Source organism: Oncorhynchus kisutch, linkage group LG10, assembly GCF_002021735.2.
Source record: "Oncorhynchus kisutch isolate 150728-3 linkage group LG10, Okis_V2, whole genome shotgun sequence".
Classification (NCBI taxonomy): Eukaryota; Metazoa; Chordata; class Actinopteri; order Salmoniformes; family Salmonidae; genus Oncorhynchus; species Oncorhynchus kisutch.
This window is the reverse complement of record NC_034183.2, coordinates 54575266-54593305: the sequence shown is the minus strand read 5'-3', so window position 1 is coordinate 54593305 and position 18040 is coordinate 54575266. Positions and strand designations below refer to the sequence as shown.

At 45.0% G+C, this 18040-nt stretch overlaps 1 protein-coding gene across 1 annotated transcript in view; it reads left to right on the top strand.

Annotated features, from left to right (window-relative positions):
* LOC109897298 (contactin-associated protein 1) overlaps positions 1–18040 on the top strand; it is a 42483-nt gene that overhangs the window by 18680 nt on the left and 5763 nt on the right. The window contains exons 8-23 of the mRNA XM_031834973.1: positions 7–191; positions 507–656; positions 894–1155; positions 1370–1519; positions 1957–2131; positions 8662–8768; positions 8964–9086; positions 9301–9504; positions 9649–9805; positions 9906–10033; positions 10130–10303; positions 10677–10895; positions 11126–11365; positions 11524–11763; positions 12929–13056; positions 17675–17768. Coding sequence (XP_031690833.1) covers positions 7–191; positions 507–656; positions 894–1155; positions 1370–1519; positions 1957–2131; positions 8662–8768; positions 8964–9086; positions 9301–9504; positions 9649–9805; positions 9906–10033; positions 10130–10303; positions 10677–10895; positions 11126–11365; positions 11524–11763; positions 12929–13056; positions 17675–17768 — 2736 coding nt within the window. The remainder of the gene's footprint in view (positions 1–6; positions 192–506; positions 657–893; positions 1156–1369; positions 1520–1956; positions 2132–8661; positions 8769–8963; positions 9087–9300; positions 9505–9648; positions 9806–9905; positions 10034–10129; positions 10304–10676; positions 10896–11125; positions 11366–11523; positions 11764–12928; positions 13057–17674; positions 17769–18040) is intronic.

The window sequence follows — 18040 nt, the reverse complement described above, 5'->3', positions numbered from 1 at the left end:
TTAAAGGAAGCAGTACGGTCAACCAGGTGGACGGTCGGACCACAATGACCGTTGGCAACATACTAGATGACCAGCACTGGCATTACGTCACCATCAAGCGCTACGGTCGACAGGTCAACTTCACAGTGGACGCCCACACTGAGACGGCCATTAGCAAAGGAGATTTCACCTACATAGACCTGGACACTCAGGTTGGTCATAGAACTAGACATGTCTGGACATGTTTTTTGTTGTTGAACATTAGAAGATAGGGGGCCTGGTGTGTTTGGAGTCAGGCGTGTGACAGTGGTCCATAATGACAGGAATGAAGCGGTCATTGAAGGGGTCAATGGTCATAGACAGGGATCAGCCTACTATTTACCTGGCGCCTGCTAGTCATTCAGGGTGTACTTTGATGATATACACATGATCTAAACCTACAAATAAATGTGTGCCTTTGAGTATAATATTCCATTGATCATAAGGGTACATGTATCCAAGTCATTCCTCTGCTGGTACTCTCCTAGATGTATGTGGGCGGAGTGATTGAGCCCAATGTGCCCCACCTCCCAGAGGTTCCTAACTTCCGTGGCTGCCTGGAGAACGTCTTTATCAACGGGATCAACGTCATCAACATGGCCCAGGACCAGGAGCCTGAGATACGCATCCCTCGGCAGGTGTAGCTTCTCACCAGACTTCACCTCTGTATCACGTACTCGTTTTCCTACACACACACACACACACACACACACACACACACACACACACACACACACACACACACACACACACACACACACACACACACACACACACACGTTACCTGTGACCTACAGTGAGGTTGCTAATCTTTCTTTGTAGTTTGTTGTAAATGCAATGATTTCTTCCTCGTACCTCGTGTTGTTTTTCCTCAGAAAAAGATGCACTACGCGTGCCGTGACATCCTGTGGAAACCCATGACCTTCGCCGGGCCCAACAACTACCTGCAGGTGCCTGGGTTCTTCAGGAAGCCTCGGATGTTTGTGAAGTTTAAGTTCCGTTCCTGGGACTACACAGGCCTGCTGATGTTTACACGCTTCGCTGACGACCTGGGAGCCTTGGAGCTGGGCCTGAGTGAGGGACAGGTCAATGTCACGCTCTTTCAGCCAGGCAAGAAGAAACTACAGTTCGCAGCAGGTGAGCCAAAATGTGGAACTGAACTCACCCTGCCTCGTTAATGAATTAATTCTTACCCTTCTATAAATTATAAGTAATGGGCAGAACATTTGTTGAGAGGGTGGAAGAGGCAGGTTTGGCAAATGAATACTGTATTATATTGTATTCATACCGATTGCTCATTCATTACATCTAAAGATGTTATAATATTGTTTCTGTTTGTTCTCCTTTTCAGGTTACCGTTTGAATGACGGTTTCTGGCACACGGTAGACGTAGCAGCCAGGGACAACCTACTGTCAATCACCATAGATGAGGAGGAGGGCTCTCCCCTGAAAATCACCAACCCCTTCACTGTCCGCACAGGGGACCGCTACTTCTTTGGAGGTGAGCTGTTCACCACACCTGTTCTGGCTCTTGACTTTACTGTTCCCAACATCAACATACATTACAATAGCAACCACTGGAAGTAAGCTGTTGACCAGACCTGGGGTACGTAATGGCACCCAATTTCATTTATAGTGCACTACTTTTGCTCTTATACAGAACACTGTTCATCTACATCATTTGTTTATATTTATTTTTGTCATTTAGCAGACACTCTTCTCCAGAGCGACTTACAGGAGCAATTAGGGTTAAGTGCCTTGCTCAAGGGCACATCGGCAGATTTTATCACCTAGTCAGCTTGGGGATTTGAACCAGTGACCATTCCGTAACTGGCCCAACGCTCTTAACCGCTAGCCACCATTTTGATGTTCTCACTATCAAAATAACAACCCAATAGGAACATATCTTCACACCTCCCTCTGTGCTTTGGTCCTCAGGGTGTCCGAAGACTAACAACACGATCAGGAAGTGTGAGACCAAGCTGAACCACTTCCACGGCTGCATGCAGCAGATCTTTATCGACAACGAGCCGGTGGACATCGACATCATCCTGCAGCGACGCTGGGGACGCTACGCTGAACTGTTGTTGGGCACCTGTGGTATCACTGACAGGTAGGAGGCATCAGTGACAGAGCAGGGGGGGGGGGGGGGGGGGGGGGGGGGGGGCATCAGAGACATATATACGGAGGAGGAGGTTGGCAGAGGGGGAGGGGCACAGACTAAGATACTATGGTGAAATGGTTTGTTTGCAACAGGCTAGACCAGGCCTGGGCAATTATTTTCCATGGAAGGCAACATAATATATTTTTGCCATCATACTTCATGTGTATGACTGTATTGACAGATATATCTACTGTAAATCACGTCCAAATATGCTACTTATTTTACTTTTTTAACATGCACAGAAGTAAATCACATCCATGTTCCCCTTTTGGTAGCTATTTTCTTTATTAAACAGTCAATGAACTACACAGAGGGAATAGCACACTGTGCATGAGCTGTGCCTTGACTTGTTATATTTCATCACTGAAAATGTCTGTTCACATGCATAGGTTGACCCAAACAGTACAAACATCTTCTGAGCATGACTCCTAAACTTTGGAAAGTTTTGTTCATCAAGAGATGCATAGAACCTTGTCAGTGACATTGTTTTGTATAGTTCTCCAATCACTGCATCAGACTGAAGATCGATAAGCTCAAGTTGCAGGTCAGTGGGAACGTTATCCACATTGAAGGTGAAAGGAGAGGAAACCAACCAAACTCACAGTTTAAAGCAGTTTAAAGTTTAAAGCATGTAGCAGAGATGTATACTTCTCCCGCTGGTCATCTGATAGGGAACAGACTAGTAGTGTCGGAAGGTGGGTGAGATTGTTGGCTTCTACTTGGCGGGTCAGGATGAGTAATCTTCCCTTGAAGGCTTTGACAAGGCTGTGTCACACCCTGATCAGGTTCACCTGTCTTTGTTATTGTCTCCACCCCCTCCAGGTGTCGCTTGTTATCCCTGGTGTATTTATCCCTGTGTTTCCTGTCTCTCTGTGCCAGTTCATCTTGTATGTGGAAGTCAACTGGTGTGGGTTTCCCATGCGCCTTCCTTTTATTCTCTTTTACTGGTCCTCCTGGTTTTCACCCTTGCCTGTTTCCTGGACTCTGTACCCACCTGACCTTGACCCTGCCTGCCACACTGTACCTCCTGGACTCTTAACTGGTTTTGACCCTTGCCTGTTTCCTGGACTCTGTACCCACCTGACCTTGACCCTGCCTGCCACACTGTACCTCCTGGACTCTGAACTGGTTTTGACCCTTGCCTGTTTCCTGGACTCTGTACCCACCTGACCTTGAGCCTGCCTGCCACACTCTGAACTGGTTTTGACCTTTTTCCTGTCCAAGACCATTTTCTTGCCTACCCCTTTTGGATGTAATAAATATCAAAGACTCAAACCATCTGCGTCTGGGTCTCGCCTTGTGCCCTTATAGGCTGTACATCTGATGTGAAAAAAGGCCCTTCCCTTGTAGTTTAGAATTCAGTTCATTCATGAGGGCCATGATGTCCACGGTGAAGGCAAAATCAGCCATTCATTCTTTATCTTGCAGTTGAGGGAAATCCACATGTTATCCTTTCATTTGCAAAAACTCAGCAATCTCTGACTTCAGGTTCCACACCCTTTCAAACACCTTCCCCAAACTCAGCCATCTCACGTTTGTGTGGTAGGGGAGATCTGCATGACCCGACTCTGTCTCTTCCAACAGTGTGACAAACTGCCTGGGGTTTAAAGATTTTGCTCTTAAGAAGTTTAGCACTTTAGGGACTGTATCCACAACATAGCTTATTTTCAGAACACATTTACAGAGCACCTCCCGATGAATAATGCAATAATTTTCTGATCTGGGTTCAGCTCAGCTACTTGATTTTGTATCCTTTTCAAAAGGCCAACGTTATTTTTTCCTGTCAAGTTTGGGCACCCATCAGTGGTCACACTGGATAACTCTTCATTGACTGCACTGAAGCAAGCTCATCTGTAATTTCAAAGTCTGGGCTTAAGCCTGGTAAGAATATCAACAACAGCGTCGTGTCACATGCATCACTGCTCTTATCCAGGGCCAAGGGGAAATATGTGAAATCCTTTACCTTGTCTTTCAACTGTTTTTCATATTCTCTGCGATGTCCTCAACACGCCGTGTCACTGTTTGTCTTGACAGGGAAACATTTTCAAACGGCTCTTTCTTGTCGGGGCAAAGTATTGCTGCAGAGTCAATTAAACATTCTTGAATGAATTTGCCCTCAGCGAATGGCTTGCTATGTTTAGCAATATTGTGGGACAGTACATAGCTAGCTCTCCCAATTCTGTCGTTTGATGAATGCAGTTTTGTGAAAAGTCCTTGATGCTTTTGCAACTGAGAAAGCAACTCTTTCGATGCACTTGCCCTCTGCTCAGAAGACATATTCCTATATTTCTCTGCATGCTTCGTCTGGAAGTGTCGGGACAAGTTGTAGTCTTTCAAGACAGCTATGCTCTCTTTGCACACTAAGCACACAGTTTTCCCTGATATCTCAATAAGAAATTTTTCGATGTCCACTCTTGCTGGAACACCCTACATTCATTGTCTACTTACCTTTTCTTTGAAATCTTTAAAAAAATCATTTTCTTTGCTCAATTTCTAGCTTGCTACTATTTGTAACTGTGACGTGTGTGTCAGTCACTGTCTGTTCTCGTGCAGTTGTTATTTTATACGTGCCTTCAAAATAAATGTCCCACAAGCGGTGGGAGTTAAATCATTACACAAAAGCAAGTATTCATTGGGCTTTTAATTTGAATAACAAATACGTTTTTCAAAACTTTACTATCGCAAATTCTTTATGTTATCTGAGCATGATTCCGCGGGCCGTATTGAATCAGGTCGTGGGCTGCATACGGCCCCGGGCTGGCCTTTGCCCAGGCCTGGGCTAGACAGTAGTAGCACAAGGGCAAAGGTTACATACAGTATCCATGTTGAATCCATGGGTCATCTGATTGGATGAATTCTAAACGCTATACTCAGCCTTGTAATATCAGTGGAGTGCAGAGATAGTGTTGGAATGTTCCATCCTGATTCCCGATGGACCATTGTGACAGACAGAGTCAAGGCTCATTGCTATAGAGATGAATCATTCTGAGAAGGCCTCTCATCTCAGCCCCCATGGCAGACGTGGGACTTATAACACTCAGACACCTCCAGGAGATGACAGGGGCTATGCTCAGTTGAATGCGTCTGCCTGGACAGGGAGGATTATTTACATCAGAGTAGGATCCTTGTTATGATATCCTAGGTATATGATATAACGATTTTTTTTTGACGGCTGCGCCACGTAACCTCTCTCACTGCAAAACGTTTGCGAGATCAACATTTTAGAAAAATGTCAATGTGATGTCGCGTAACGCTGAACCTCAGTCCACAGTTTTCTACAATCAATCCTTTCTCCTCCTCCACTTCTCCCCTCCTTTTATATGAAAAATATTTGGGAGGAAGGCCATTTTCTCTCCAAAATCATGTGCAAAGACCATTGTGTTCAAAACGCATTGTTTACTAGTATGTATTCTCGTCACATGCTTACGTCAGTATGTTACATATTCATCTGCTTTGTGATTTATGATACTTTCCTGGTGCCTGCTCTGTTTCACGAGGGCATCAGCATGACTATGTCTGTGGCACAGTCAACCTTGGTGGTTCAGAGTCTTCCCGGTTTCCTGGTGCTTAAGAGTATTTTCACACATAGTTTTTGAGCTATAGTTCGAATCAGAGTTCGATTATTTGTTACGTTGCATTTTTTCCCCATTTGGTTCGGTTGGTTTCACATTTCCAAATATCAAACAAACAAAAATTCCTAACCAAAACCACGTGTCCATGTAAGCCATTTATTTATTGGACAAAAATGCTCACGTTAAATCCATCTATGATTGTCATCAAGCATCACTTGTGTGCCCCAATCTTCATATTATTTTTTTCTTTTGTCTTCCAACAACATGTGCGATGAAACAGCGCAATAACCGCTCTAACTACAACATGAATAGCCTATGTTCAGTATCCTACTGTATATCTCCGTTATAGTCCCCCGTCTCCCCTAATCTGCATCGAATGCTCTCGAAAAATGCTCTGGTATTCACAGAATGTTTCAAATATCTCAAGTTATGATGCTGTGTGCTTTTCATCAAATGCTCGCAGTCAAACAACCAATAATACTGCCCGACTCTGTTTTTTTCGCTATTTGGTCGGTACTGCGTTCTCACCTTCAAGAACCACACCATGGTACAAATTTAATCGGACCGAGACTAGCCTTTTTGAGCAAACCACGGTGCATTGTTTAGTGTGCGGCCTAGTGCGGATAGAGTATTCACACAAATCCAAACTATCCAAACTAAGGAAACCAGTCCAAACTATCCAAACTAAGGAAACCAGTCCAAACTATCCAAACTAAGGAAACCAGTCCAAACTCTCCGAACTAAGGAAACCAGTCCAAACTCTCCGAACTAAGGAAACCAGTCCAAACTATCTGAACTAAGGAAACCAGTCCAAACTATCCAAACTGAGGAAACCAGTCCAAACTATCCAAACTAAGGAAACCAGTCCAAACTATCCGAACTAAGGAAACCAGTCCAAACTATCCGAACTAAGGAAACCAGTCCAAACTATCTGAACTAAGGAAACCAGTCCAAACTATCTGAACTAAGGAAACCAGTCCAAACTATCTGAACTAAGGAAACCAGTCCAAACTATCTGAACTAAGGAAACCAGTCCAAACTATCTGAACTAAGGAAACCAGTCCAAACTATCCGAACTAAGGCGGTAAACACACCAGAGTTCAATTTAGGAGTTGTGCAGTATTATTGGTTGTTTGACTGCGAACATTTGATGAAATGCACACAGCATCATAACTTGATACAGTATTTCTGAAACATTCTGTCAGTAGCAATGCATTTATGAGTGCATCCGATGCAGATTAGGGGAGATGGGGAAACACATGGGAAACTGTGAAAAACCCAACAGCTTTTCAGTTCTTGATACATACCGGTGCGCCTGGCACCTACTACCATACCCTGTTCAAAGGCAATTAAATATTTTATCAAACCTCTGAATGGCTCACACAATCCATATATCTCAATTGTTTCAAGACTTAAAAATCCTTTGATAACCTGTCTCCTCCCCTTCATATACACTGGTTGAAATGGATTTAACAGGTGACATCAATAAGGGATCATAGCTTTCACATGGATTCACCTTGTCAGTCTATGTCATGGAAAGAGATGTTTTGTGTACAGAGCATTCAGAAAGTATTCAGACCCCTTGACCTTTTCCACATTTTGTTGTATTACAGACTTCTTCAAAACATGTATTAAATCATTTTTCCTCCTCATCAATCTACACACAATACCCCATAATGATGAAGCAAAAACAGGTTTTTGGAATATTTTGCAAAAAATACATTAAAATGAAATATCACATTTCCATAAGTATTAAGACCCAACTTTGTTGAAGCACCTTTGGCAGCGATTACAGCCTAGAGTCTTCTTGGGTATGACGTTACAAGCTTGGCACACCTGTATTTGGGGAGTTTCTCCCATTCTTCTCTGCAGATCCTCTCACGCTCTGTCATGTTGGAATGGGAGCGTCGCTGCACATCCCCACAGCATGATGCTGCCACCACCATGCTTCACCATAGGGATGGTGCCAGGTTTCCTCCAGACGTGACGTTTGGCATTCAGGCCAAAGAGTTCAATCTTGGTTTCATCAGACCAGAGAATCTTGTTTCTAATGGTCTGACAGTCCTTTAGGTGCCTTTTCACAAACGCCTAGCGGGATGTCATGTGCCTTTTACTGAGGAGTGGCTTCCGTCTGGCAACTCTACCATAAAGGCCTGATTGTTGGTGTGTTGAAGAGATGGTTGTTCTTCTGGAAGGTTCTCCCATCTCCACAGAGGAACTCTGGAGCTCTGACAGAGTGACCATCAGATTCCTGGTCATCTCCCTGACCAAGGCCCTTCTCCCCCAATTGCTCAGTTTGGCCGGGCGGCCAGCTCTAGGAAGTCTTGGTGGTTCCAAGCTTCTTCCATTTAAGAATGATGGTGGCCACTGTGTTCTTGGGGACCTTCAATGCTGCAGAAATAGATCTGTACTTCAACACAATCCTGTCTCGGAGCTCTACGGACAATTCCTTTGACCTCATGGCTTGGTTTTTGCTTTGACATGCACTGTTAACTGTTGGATCTTATATAGACAGGTGTGTGCCTTTCCAAATCATGTCCAATCAATTGAATTTACCACAAGTGAATTTACCAATCAAACTGTAGAAACATCTTAAGGATGATCAATGGAAACAGGATGCACCAGATCTTAATTTTGAGTCTCATAGCAAAGGGTCTGAATACTTATGTAAATAAGGTATTTCTGTTTTTTATTTGCAATACATTTGCAAAAATGTTTTAAAAAATGATTTTCACTTTGTCATTATGTGGTATTGTGTGTAGATTATTGAGGGAAAACAATAATTTAATCCATAAGGCTGTAACGTACCAAAATGTGGAAAAAGTCAAGGGGTCTGAATACTTTCCGAATGCACTGTACATGCCCCATTTGACTTTTACCCACACTCCTGCATGGTGTGCTCTCTAGATGTACTCCAAACCCCTGTGAACATGAGGGAAGATGCATCCAGTCCTGGGATGACTTCATTTGTCTGTGTGAGAACACAGGCTACAAAGGGGAGGTGTGCCATATGTGTGAGTATTTCCTGAGAGAGCCTAATGTTGTTTGCGAGTACTAATGACAGACAGCATGTTGTCGTAACCTCACCAGTGTAACAAGCAGTTTGTTGAGGCCTATATACTGCGGCAGTGTGAGACAGACCCATGTCATCCTTAAAACCTTGCTGGTGTAAGTTAAGATACGACTTCTGCTCCTCTCTTCCCCAACAGCGGTCTACAAAGAGTCGTGTGAGGCCTACAGACTTACTGGTAAATCCTGGTCAGGGAATTATACCATAGACCCGGACCTGAGCGGACCCTTGAAACCATTCGAGGTGTACTGCACGATGAAATGTGAGTAACTGGCTTCCCTTAGATCCCTTAGATTCGTCAGGGTCTACTGCGTTAGAGCTGTCTGTGATAATATCAGATCTCTGGAAACAGATTCCTCAGTAGTCGATGTGCTTTCTCTCACGTTGTCTCTCGCTAGTTTTCTCTCTCTTTCTCACTTACACAATCATACATTTTTACCCTTTAATTTCAACCCCTTCCTTGTCTGTTGACAAAGCCGACAAGGCATGGACGATAGTGATGCATGACCGTATCGACGGCATCAAGGTGACCGGTAGCACGGTGGACCGTCCTTACATAGGAGACGTCAACTACTGGAATGCCTCCTGGGACGATGTCACAGCACTGGCCAACACCTCCATGTACTGTGAACAGTGGATCGACTACTCCTGCTACAAGTCACGCATCCTCAACACGCCCAGTGAGTAGGACTGGTTAGGCTCTATGGGCAGTGGTAGCTATTGAAAGCACCTGAATCTGTACCTATTTGTATATATATCATAGAACATTTCAATGATTCAATCATAATAATCACATTCCTTTGCTCTATTGTCATGTCATTCAGATGGGAGACCTTACAGTTTCTGGATTGGTCGAAATAACGAGAGTCACGAGTACTGGGGCGGGGCTTTCCCTGAGAGTGGGAAGTGTGGCTGTGCTATCAACCAGACCTGCACTGACGCCAGGTTTCACTGTAACTGTGACGCTGACTACCGCCAATGGTGAGAGAGAAAGGATTTGAAAGACTCTTTTCTATAACTTTTAGAAAAGTGTTTCCATAGATTGATATACATTACTGTACAAATGGAACCTGTTGTGCAGGTACTCAGACAAGGGCTATCTGATGTGGAAGGACCACCTCCCAGTGAGGAAGGTGGTGGTGGGGGACACCAACAGGACGGGGTCAAAGGCCCACATCAGCCTCGGGCCCCTACGTTGCCACGGCGACAGTGAGTTGTAGTAAAACCATTCTGCGGTATATAATTTGTCAAATGATTGTTTATCGTGGTTCTGGTTTGGATCTCATGGCCTCTTTGTCCTCACAGGGAGCATCTGGAATACCATATCTTTCACCAAGCCCACCTATATCGAGTTCCCCACCTTCAGGCCAGGCAGCACCGTCGACATCTCCTTCCACTTTAAAACCTACCGCCCCCACGGAGTCTTCTTGGAGAACTCAGATGACTGGCTCCGTAACTTCATACGCATTGAGCTCAACAGTAAATTACCACAGATTACCTAGTGTGAATCATATAAAGGCATATAATATACACTATTTAAAAGAGGCTTTTCTCCAAAGCTACTTACAGTCATGCATGTATACAATTTACATATGGGTGGCCCCAGCGGGAATCAAACCCACAACCTTTGGCATGGTAAGTACCATGCTCTACCGACTGAGCCACATGGGACAAAGGCAGGAAACATAATTCCCGAATTACAATTTTCAAAATGTTTTTTTTGCAATGGAACTTCTAATAACTTGATGAATGAAAAGGTTTACAAATGATATTATCAATATTTTCCGGTATTTATTTCTATAATATATTTCATCCCTCTTTCTGTTTTGTCTCTTCTTCATCCTTCTCCCAGCCACCCAGAACCTGGTCTTCATATTCATGGTGGGAGATGGCATCCTCAATGTGACGCTACGCTCGCCGGTGCCTCTAAACGACAATGAGTGGCACTTTGTCCAGGCAGAGCTCAACGTGAAGTTAGCCAGGATCAAGGTGGACTACCAGCCATGGGCTGTGAGACGCTTCCCTGGCCAGACCTTTGTCACCATGGAGTTCACTCACCCTCTCCTCGTGGGTACGTCACTTGGCTGCTGGGGCTGGGAATGGTGGGGTGGTGGTCGACAAGGATTTTGGACTTCTCCCATTGGTTGATGTAGTCCACTCCTATAAGTGTCGATGGGCACTACAGCACACGGGAAACATACTTTTTTTTGTTCTTATAACAAACACTTATTTATTCCTATTAATCCAAAATGCTCTACTTTGCAATGTGATGATTTACTGACGGTGTCCCAATATATCCAGGCGCAGCCAATCGCACGCTGTGGCCATTCCTGGGCTGTCTCCGAGGGTTACGAATGAACGGTGTAACCCTTGACTTGGAAGGCAAAGCGAATGAAGAACAGGGTATACGGCGGAACTGTACGGGCCAGTGTCTGAACGCGACCATACCGTGTCGAAACGCCGCCCAGTGTATCGAGGGCTACGCCGCCTACACTTGTGACTGCGGCAACACTGCCTTCGACGGATTCTACTGCCACAAAGGTGAGCTCCACACCGGTTGGGTTACCTCGGTTATTCATGGAGCCCCAGAATCACTACGACGGCCTTAAGCATACTGGGTTACAGAAACCATGATTTATTTTGACAGTGTTATTTTGACAGGCATTTGGCTCAACTTGATCCTGTTTGTACCCCCTTAGACATCGGGGCCTACTTTGAGATAGGCTCGTGGTTGCGCTACAACATCAGAAAGAAGCCTACGACCAATGAGGAGTGGTGGGCTAACTGGCTGGACCCCCACTACCACAACTTCAGCCTGGGCTACAACGACACCAGTGATGAGATAGAGTTCAGCTTCAGTACCTTCCAGACCCCGGCTGTACTGCTCTACATAAGCTCTTTCGTCCAGGATTACATGGCTGTCATCCTGAAGAAAGATGGTAGGAACGCTCGGCAGGGAGGAGCGCTTTAACATTATGGTTGATTATGGTTAAGATTCAAGGCAGAGAGTGTTCGGTTGAACTGGCTTTTGAATGAAAATGTTACTGTCACTGATTGAAGTTGGATTACTGTATGTTCCACAGGAGGCTGCTGAGGGGAGGACGGCTCATAATAATGGCTGGAGTGGAATCAGTGGAATGCCATTCCATTTGCAAACTTCCAGCCATTATTATGAGCCGTCCTCCCCTCAGCAGCCTCCTGTGGAACATACAGTACCAGGAGCCTGTCCTCCCCAATTAAGGTGCCACCAACCTCCTGTGGTATGTTCTTTAGTCATCCCATTTATTTGAGTGGAAACACAAAGCAAGATAGGACTTGGACAAAAATATATCACTGTACTTTACAATCTTTTAAATGAATTCTTTCTTTAACTAGGCAAGTCAGTTAAGAACAAATTCTTATTTACAATGACGGCCTACCAAAAGGCAAAAGTCCTCCTGCGGGGGCAGGGGCTGGGATTTTTTTTTAATAAAAAATTGGGGGGGACAAAACACACATCACGACAAGAGACAACACACCACTACATAAAGAGAGACCTCTCATACAACAACACAACATGGCAGCAACACATGACAACACAGCATGGTAGCGACACAACATGACAACACAGCAAGGCAGCAACACATGACAACACAGCATAGTAGCAACACAACATGACAACACAGCAAGACAGCAACACATGACAACACAGCATGGTAGCAACACATGACAACACAGCAAGGCAGCAACACATGACAGCACAGCATGGTAGCAACACAACATGACAACACAGCAAGGCAGCAACACATGACAACACAGCATGGTAGCAACACATGACAACACAGCATGGTAGCAACACATGACAACACGGCATGGTAGCAACACAACATGACAACAACATTGTAGCAACGCAACATGGCAGCAGCACAACATGGTAGCAGCACAAAACATGGTACAAACATTATTGGGCACAGAAAACAGCACAAAGGTCAGGAAGGTAGAGACGACGATGCATCACGTGAAGCAGCCACAAGCCATACTCCTCACAATAGTTAATGGAAATATAATGTTGTAATGCCTTACGTTATGAACTGTGGAGTGTATTGTTGCCCCATCCCTCCACAGGAACCTTAGACATGAGGTATAGGTTGGGGTTGATTACCCACAAGTACCAGTTGTCCTTCAGGAACCTGGCAGATGGATACCCCCACTACGTCAACATAACCAGACACAACAGGACCATCAGGACACAGGTGCGCTGATGCTTCACCCCAATGTCTTTAAAAAAATATATATATATTTCACCTTTATTTAACCAGGTAGGCTAGTTGAGAACAAGTTCTCATTTACAATTGCGACCTGGCCAAGATAAAGCAAAGCAGTTCAACACGTACAACAACACAGAGTTACACATGGAGTAAAAGAAACATACAGTCAATAATACAGTAGAAAAATTAGTCTATATACAATGTGAGCAAATGAGGTGAGATAAGGCAACAACAAAAAAAAGGCCATGGTGGCGAAGTAAATACAATATAGCAGGTAAAAAATAAAATAAAAAATAAACACTGGATTGGTAGATTTACAGTGGAGGAATGTGCAAAGTAGAGATAGAAATAATGGGGGTGCAAAGGAGCAAAATAAATAAATGAATACAGTAGGGGGAGAGGTAGTTGTTTGGGCTAAATTATCGATGGGCTATATACAGGTGCAGTAATCTGTGAGCTGCTCTGACAGCTGGTGCTTAAAGCTAGTGAGGGGGATAAGTGTTTCCCAGTTTCAGAGATTTTTGCAGTTCATTCCAGTCATTGGCAGCAGAGAACTGGAAGGCGAGGCGGCCAAAGTAAGAATTGGTTTTAGGGGTGACCAGAGAGATATACCTGCTGGAGCGCGTGCTACAGGTGGGTGCTGCTATGGTGACCAGCGAGGTGAGATAAGGAGGGGCTTTACCTAGCAGGGTCTTGTAGATGACCTGGAGCCAGTGGGTTTGGCGACGAGTATGAAGCGAGGGCCAGCCAACGAGAGCGTACAGGTCGCAGTGGTGGGTAGTATATGGGGCTTTGGTGACAAAACGGATGGCACTGTGATAGACTGCATCAAATTTGTTGAGTAGAGTGTTGGAGGCTATTTTGTAAATGACGTCGCCGAAGTCGAGGATCGGTAGGATGGTCAGTTTTACAAGGGTATGTTTGGCAGCATGAGTGAAGGAGGCTTTGTTGCGAAATAGGAAGCCAATTCTAGATTTAACTTTGGATTGGAGATGTTTGATGTGAGACTAGAAGGAGAGTTTACAGTCTAACCAGACACCTAGGTATTTGTAGTTGTCCACATATTCTAAGACAGAACCGTCCAGAGTAGTGATGTTGGACGGGCGGGCAGGTGCAGGCAGCGATCGGTTGAAGAGCATGCATTTAGTTTTACTTGTATTTAAGAGCAATTGGAGGCCACGGAAGGAGAGTTGTATGGCATTGAAGCTTGTCTGGAGGGTTGTTAACACAGAGTCCAAAGAAGGGCTAGAAGTATACAGAATGGTGTCGTCTGCGTAGAGGTGGATCGGAGACTCACCAGCAGCAAGAGCGACATCATTGATGTATACAGAGAAGAGAGTCGGTCCAAGAATTGAACCCTGTGGCACCCCCATTAGAGACTGCCAGAGGCCCGGACAACAGGCCCTCCGATTTGACATACTGAACTCTATCAGAGAAATAGTTGGTGAACCAGGCGAGGCAATCATTTGAGAAACCAAGGCTATCGAGTCCGCCGATGAGGATGTGGTGATTGACAGAGTCGAAAGCCTTGGCCAGGTTAATGAATACGGCTGCACAGTATTGTTTCTTATCGATGGCAGTTAAGATATTGTTAAGGACCTTGAGCGTGGCTGAGGTGCACCCATGACCAGCTCTGAAACCAGATTGCATAGCGGAGAAGGTATGGTGGGATTCGAAATGGTCGGTAATCTGTTTGTTCACTTGGCTTTCGAAGACCTTAGAACGGCAGGGTAGGATAGATATAGGTCTGTAGCAGTTTGGGTCAAGAGTGACCGCCCCTTTGAAGAGGGGGATGACCGCAGCTGCTTTCCAAACTTTGGGAATCTCAGACGACATGGAAGAGAGGTTGAACAGGCTAGTAATAGGGGTTGCAATAATTTCAGCAGATAATTTTAGAAAGAAAGGGTCAAGATTGTCTAGCCCGGCTGATTTGAAGGGGTCCAGATTTTGCAGCTCTTTCAGAACATCAGCTGACTGGATTTGGGAGAAGGAGAAATGGGGAAGGCTTGGGCGAGTTGCTGTGGGGGGTGCAGTGCTGTTGACCGGGGTAGGGGTAGCCAGGTGGAAAGCATGGCCAGCCATAGAAAAATGCTTATTGAAATTCTCAATTATAGTGGATTTATCGGTAGTGACAGTGTTTCCTATCCTCAGTGCAGTGGGCAGCTGGGGGGAGGTGTTTTTATTCTCCAAGGACTTTACAGTGTCCCAGAACTTTTTTGTTGCAGTTTTTGTTGCAGGAAGCAAATTTTTGCTTGGAAAAGCTAGCCTTGGCTTTTCTAACTGCCTGTGTGTATTAGTTTCTAACTTCCCTGAAAAGTTGCATATTACGGGGGCTGTTTGATAATAATGCAGAACGCCATAGGATGTTTTTGTGTTGGTTAAGGGCATTCGGTGTTTCCTCCAACACATTGGTGCGGCTGGGTTCTGGGTTGGATGCGTGCTGTGTTAGGAAGCAGTGTGGTTTGGTTGGGTTGTGTATCGGAGGACGCATGACTTTCAACCTTCGTCTCTCCCGAGCCCGTACAGGAGTTGTAGCGATGAGACAAGATAGTAGACAACAATTGGATACCATGAAATTGGGGAGAAAAAGGGGTAAAATGTAAAAAAATAAATAAAGGCCTGCTCGCTGAAGTGTTTCAAGGAGCGTTTGACAGTGATGAGTGGAGGTCGTTTGACCGCTGACCCATTACGGATGCAGGCAATGAGGCAGTGATCGCTGAGATCTTGGTTGAAAACAGCAGAGGTATATTTAGAGGGAAAGTTGGTTAGGATGATATCTGTGAGGGTGCCCGTGTTTACGGCTTTGGGGTGGTACATGGTAGGTTCATTAATAATTTGTGTGAAATTGAGGGCATCAAGCTTAGATTGTAGGATGGCTGGGGTGTTATGCATGTTCCAGTTTAGGTCGCTTAGCAGCACGAGCTCTGAAGATAGATGGGGGGCAATCAGTTCACATATGGTGTCCAGAGCACAGCTGGGGGCAGAGGGTGGTCTATAGCAGGTGGCAACAGTGTGAGACTTGTTTTTAGAGAGGGGGATTTTTAAAAGTAGAAGTTCCAATTGTTTGGGTACACCTGGATAGTAGGACAGAACTCTGCAGGCTATTTCTGCAGTAGATTGCAACACCGCCCCTTTTGGCCGTTCTATCTTGTCTGAAAATGTTGTAGTTCGGAATGGAGATTTCAGAATTTTTGGTGGTCTTCCTAAGCCAGGATTCAGACACGGCTAGAACATCCGGGTTGGCAGAGTGTGCTAAAGCAGTGAATAAAACACGCTTAGGGAGGAGGCTTCTAATGTTAACATGCATGAAACCAAGGCTATTACGGTTACAGAAGTCATCAAAAGAGAGCGCCTCGGGAATAGGAGTGGAGCTAGGCACTGCAGGGCCTGGAGTCACCTCTATATCACCAAAGGAACAGAGGAGGAGTAGGAAAAGGGTACGGGTAAAGGCTATGAGAATTGGTCGTTTAGAACGTCCGGAACAGAGTAAAAGGAGGTTTCTGGGGGCGATAAAATAGCTTCAAGGTATAATGTACAGACAAAGGTACGGTAGGATGTGAATACAGTGGAGGTAAACCTAGGTATTGAGTGATGATGTGAGAGATATTGTCTCTAGAAACATCATTGAAACCAGGAGATGTCATCGCATGTGTGGGTGGTGGAACTAATAGGTTGGATAATGTATAGTGAGCAGGACTAGAGGCTCTACAGTGAAATAAGCCAATAAACACTAACCAGAACAGCAATGGACAAGGCATATTGACATTTTAATTTTTACTAGGCAAGTCAGTTAAGAACAAATTCTTATTTTCAATGACAGCCAAGTAACAGTGGGTTAACTGCCTGTTCAGGGGCAGAACGACAGATTGGTACCTTGTCAGCTCGGGGATTCGAACTAGCAACCTTTCAGTTACTAGTCCAACGCTCTAACCACTAGGCTACCCTGCCGCCCCGGAGAGGCATGCTTAGTCGAGTGATCATAGTCGAGGGTCCAGTTAGTAGTAAGGTTTGTTGGAGTAACGGCGATTCAGACAGCTAGCCGGGCCATCGGTAGCAATCTAGCGTAGGTCGGTGTTCTGTTTTTAGCCACTTCGTGCGTTTCCGTTAGTAGATTAGTGGGGTTCCGTGTGGTAGAGGGGATCAATCCAATTGGCAAAAGAGATCTAGTTGTAGTGACCCAAGAAAAATTGTCCGATGGACCTATTCAGATAGCAGACGATAAGACAGCTAACGATTAGCGGGCCGCAGATGGGCATTCAGGTAACGTCGCGACGGAGGAGCCAGTTGGATAACTCCCTCGTGCAGATTACGTCGGTAGTCCAGTCATGAAGGTCCGGTGGGGCTCTGCATCAGGAGTAAAACGGGTCCGGATAGGTGATTGTAGCCCAGGAGTGGTTGATGGATCTCTTCCATGTCTACAACTGTTAACACTGCCTACCTCCTTCACCACAGTTTAAAAGTCAATCACAAATCAGGATTGTTTAGTACCACATTGCTTGGTTTGTAAGTTGTGTATTTTCAGTCTGACTTATATGTTCATGTTGACATGTTTATGCTTGTGTGTGAATATCAATGTATTTGTGTTGATGTGTGTAACTCCTAGGTGGACTACATGGAGCCGATAGTGGAGAAGATCACCCTAGTGGAGGACGGCAGGTTTGACTCACCCAAGAACATCTTCCTGGGGAGAGTGATGGGTAAGATTACATTTAACCCCCCCCCCCCCCCCCCCCCCAGCTGAAACATTTCTGCTTTCCTCTTGGGAATTGATTTGTTCACACTTTATTTGGATAGTCCGGATATTCCATCTGTAGGTGCTCTACAGATGGTCATACTATCAACAAACTATCTGTTGATAAACAACTGCTTGCTAAGGTTATGGTTACAGTTAGGGTTAGAATAATGGTTAGGGTAAGAGTTAAGGTTAGGGTTAGGATAAGGGTTAGGGTTAGGGTTAGAACTAGGGTTA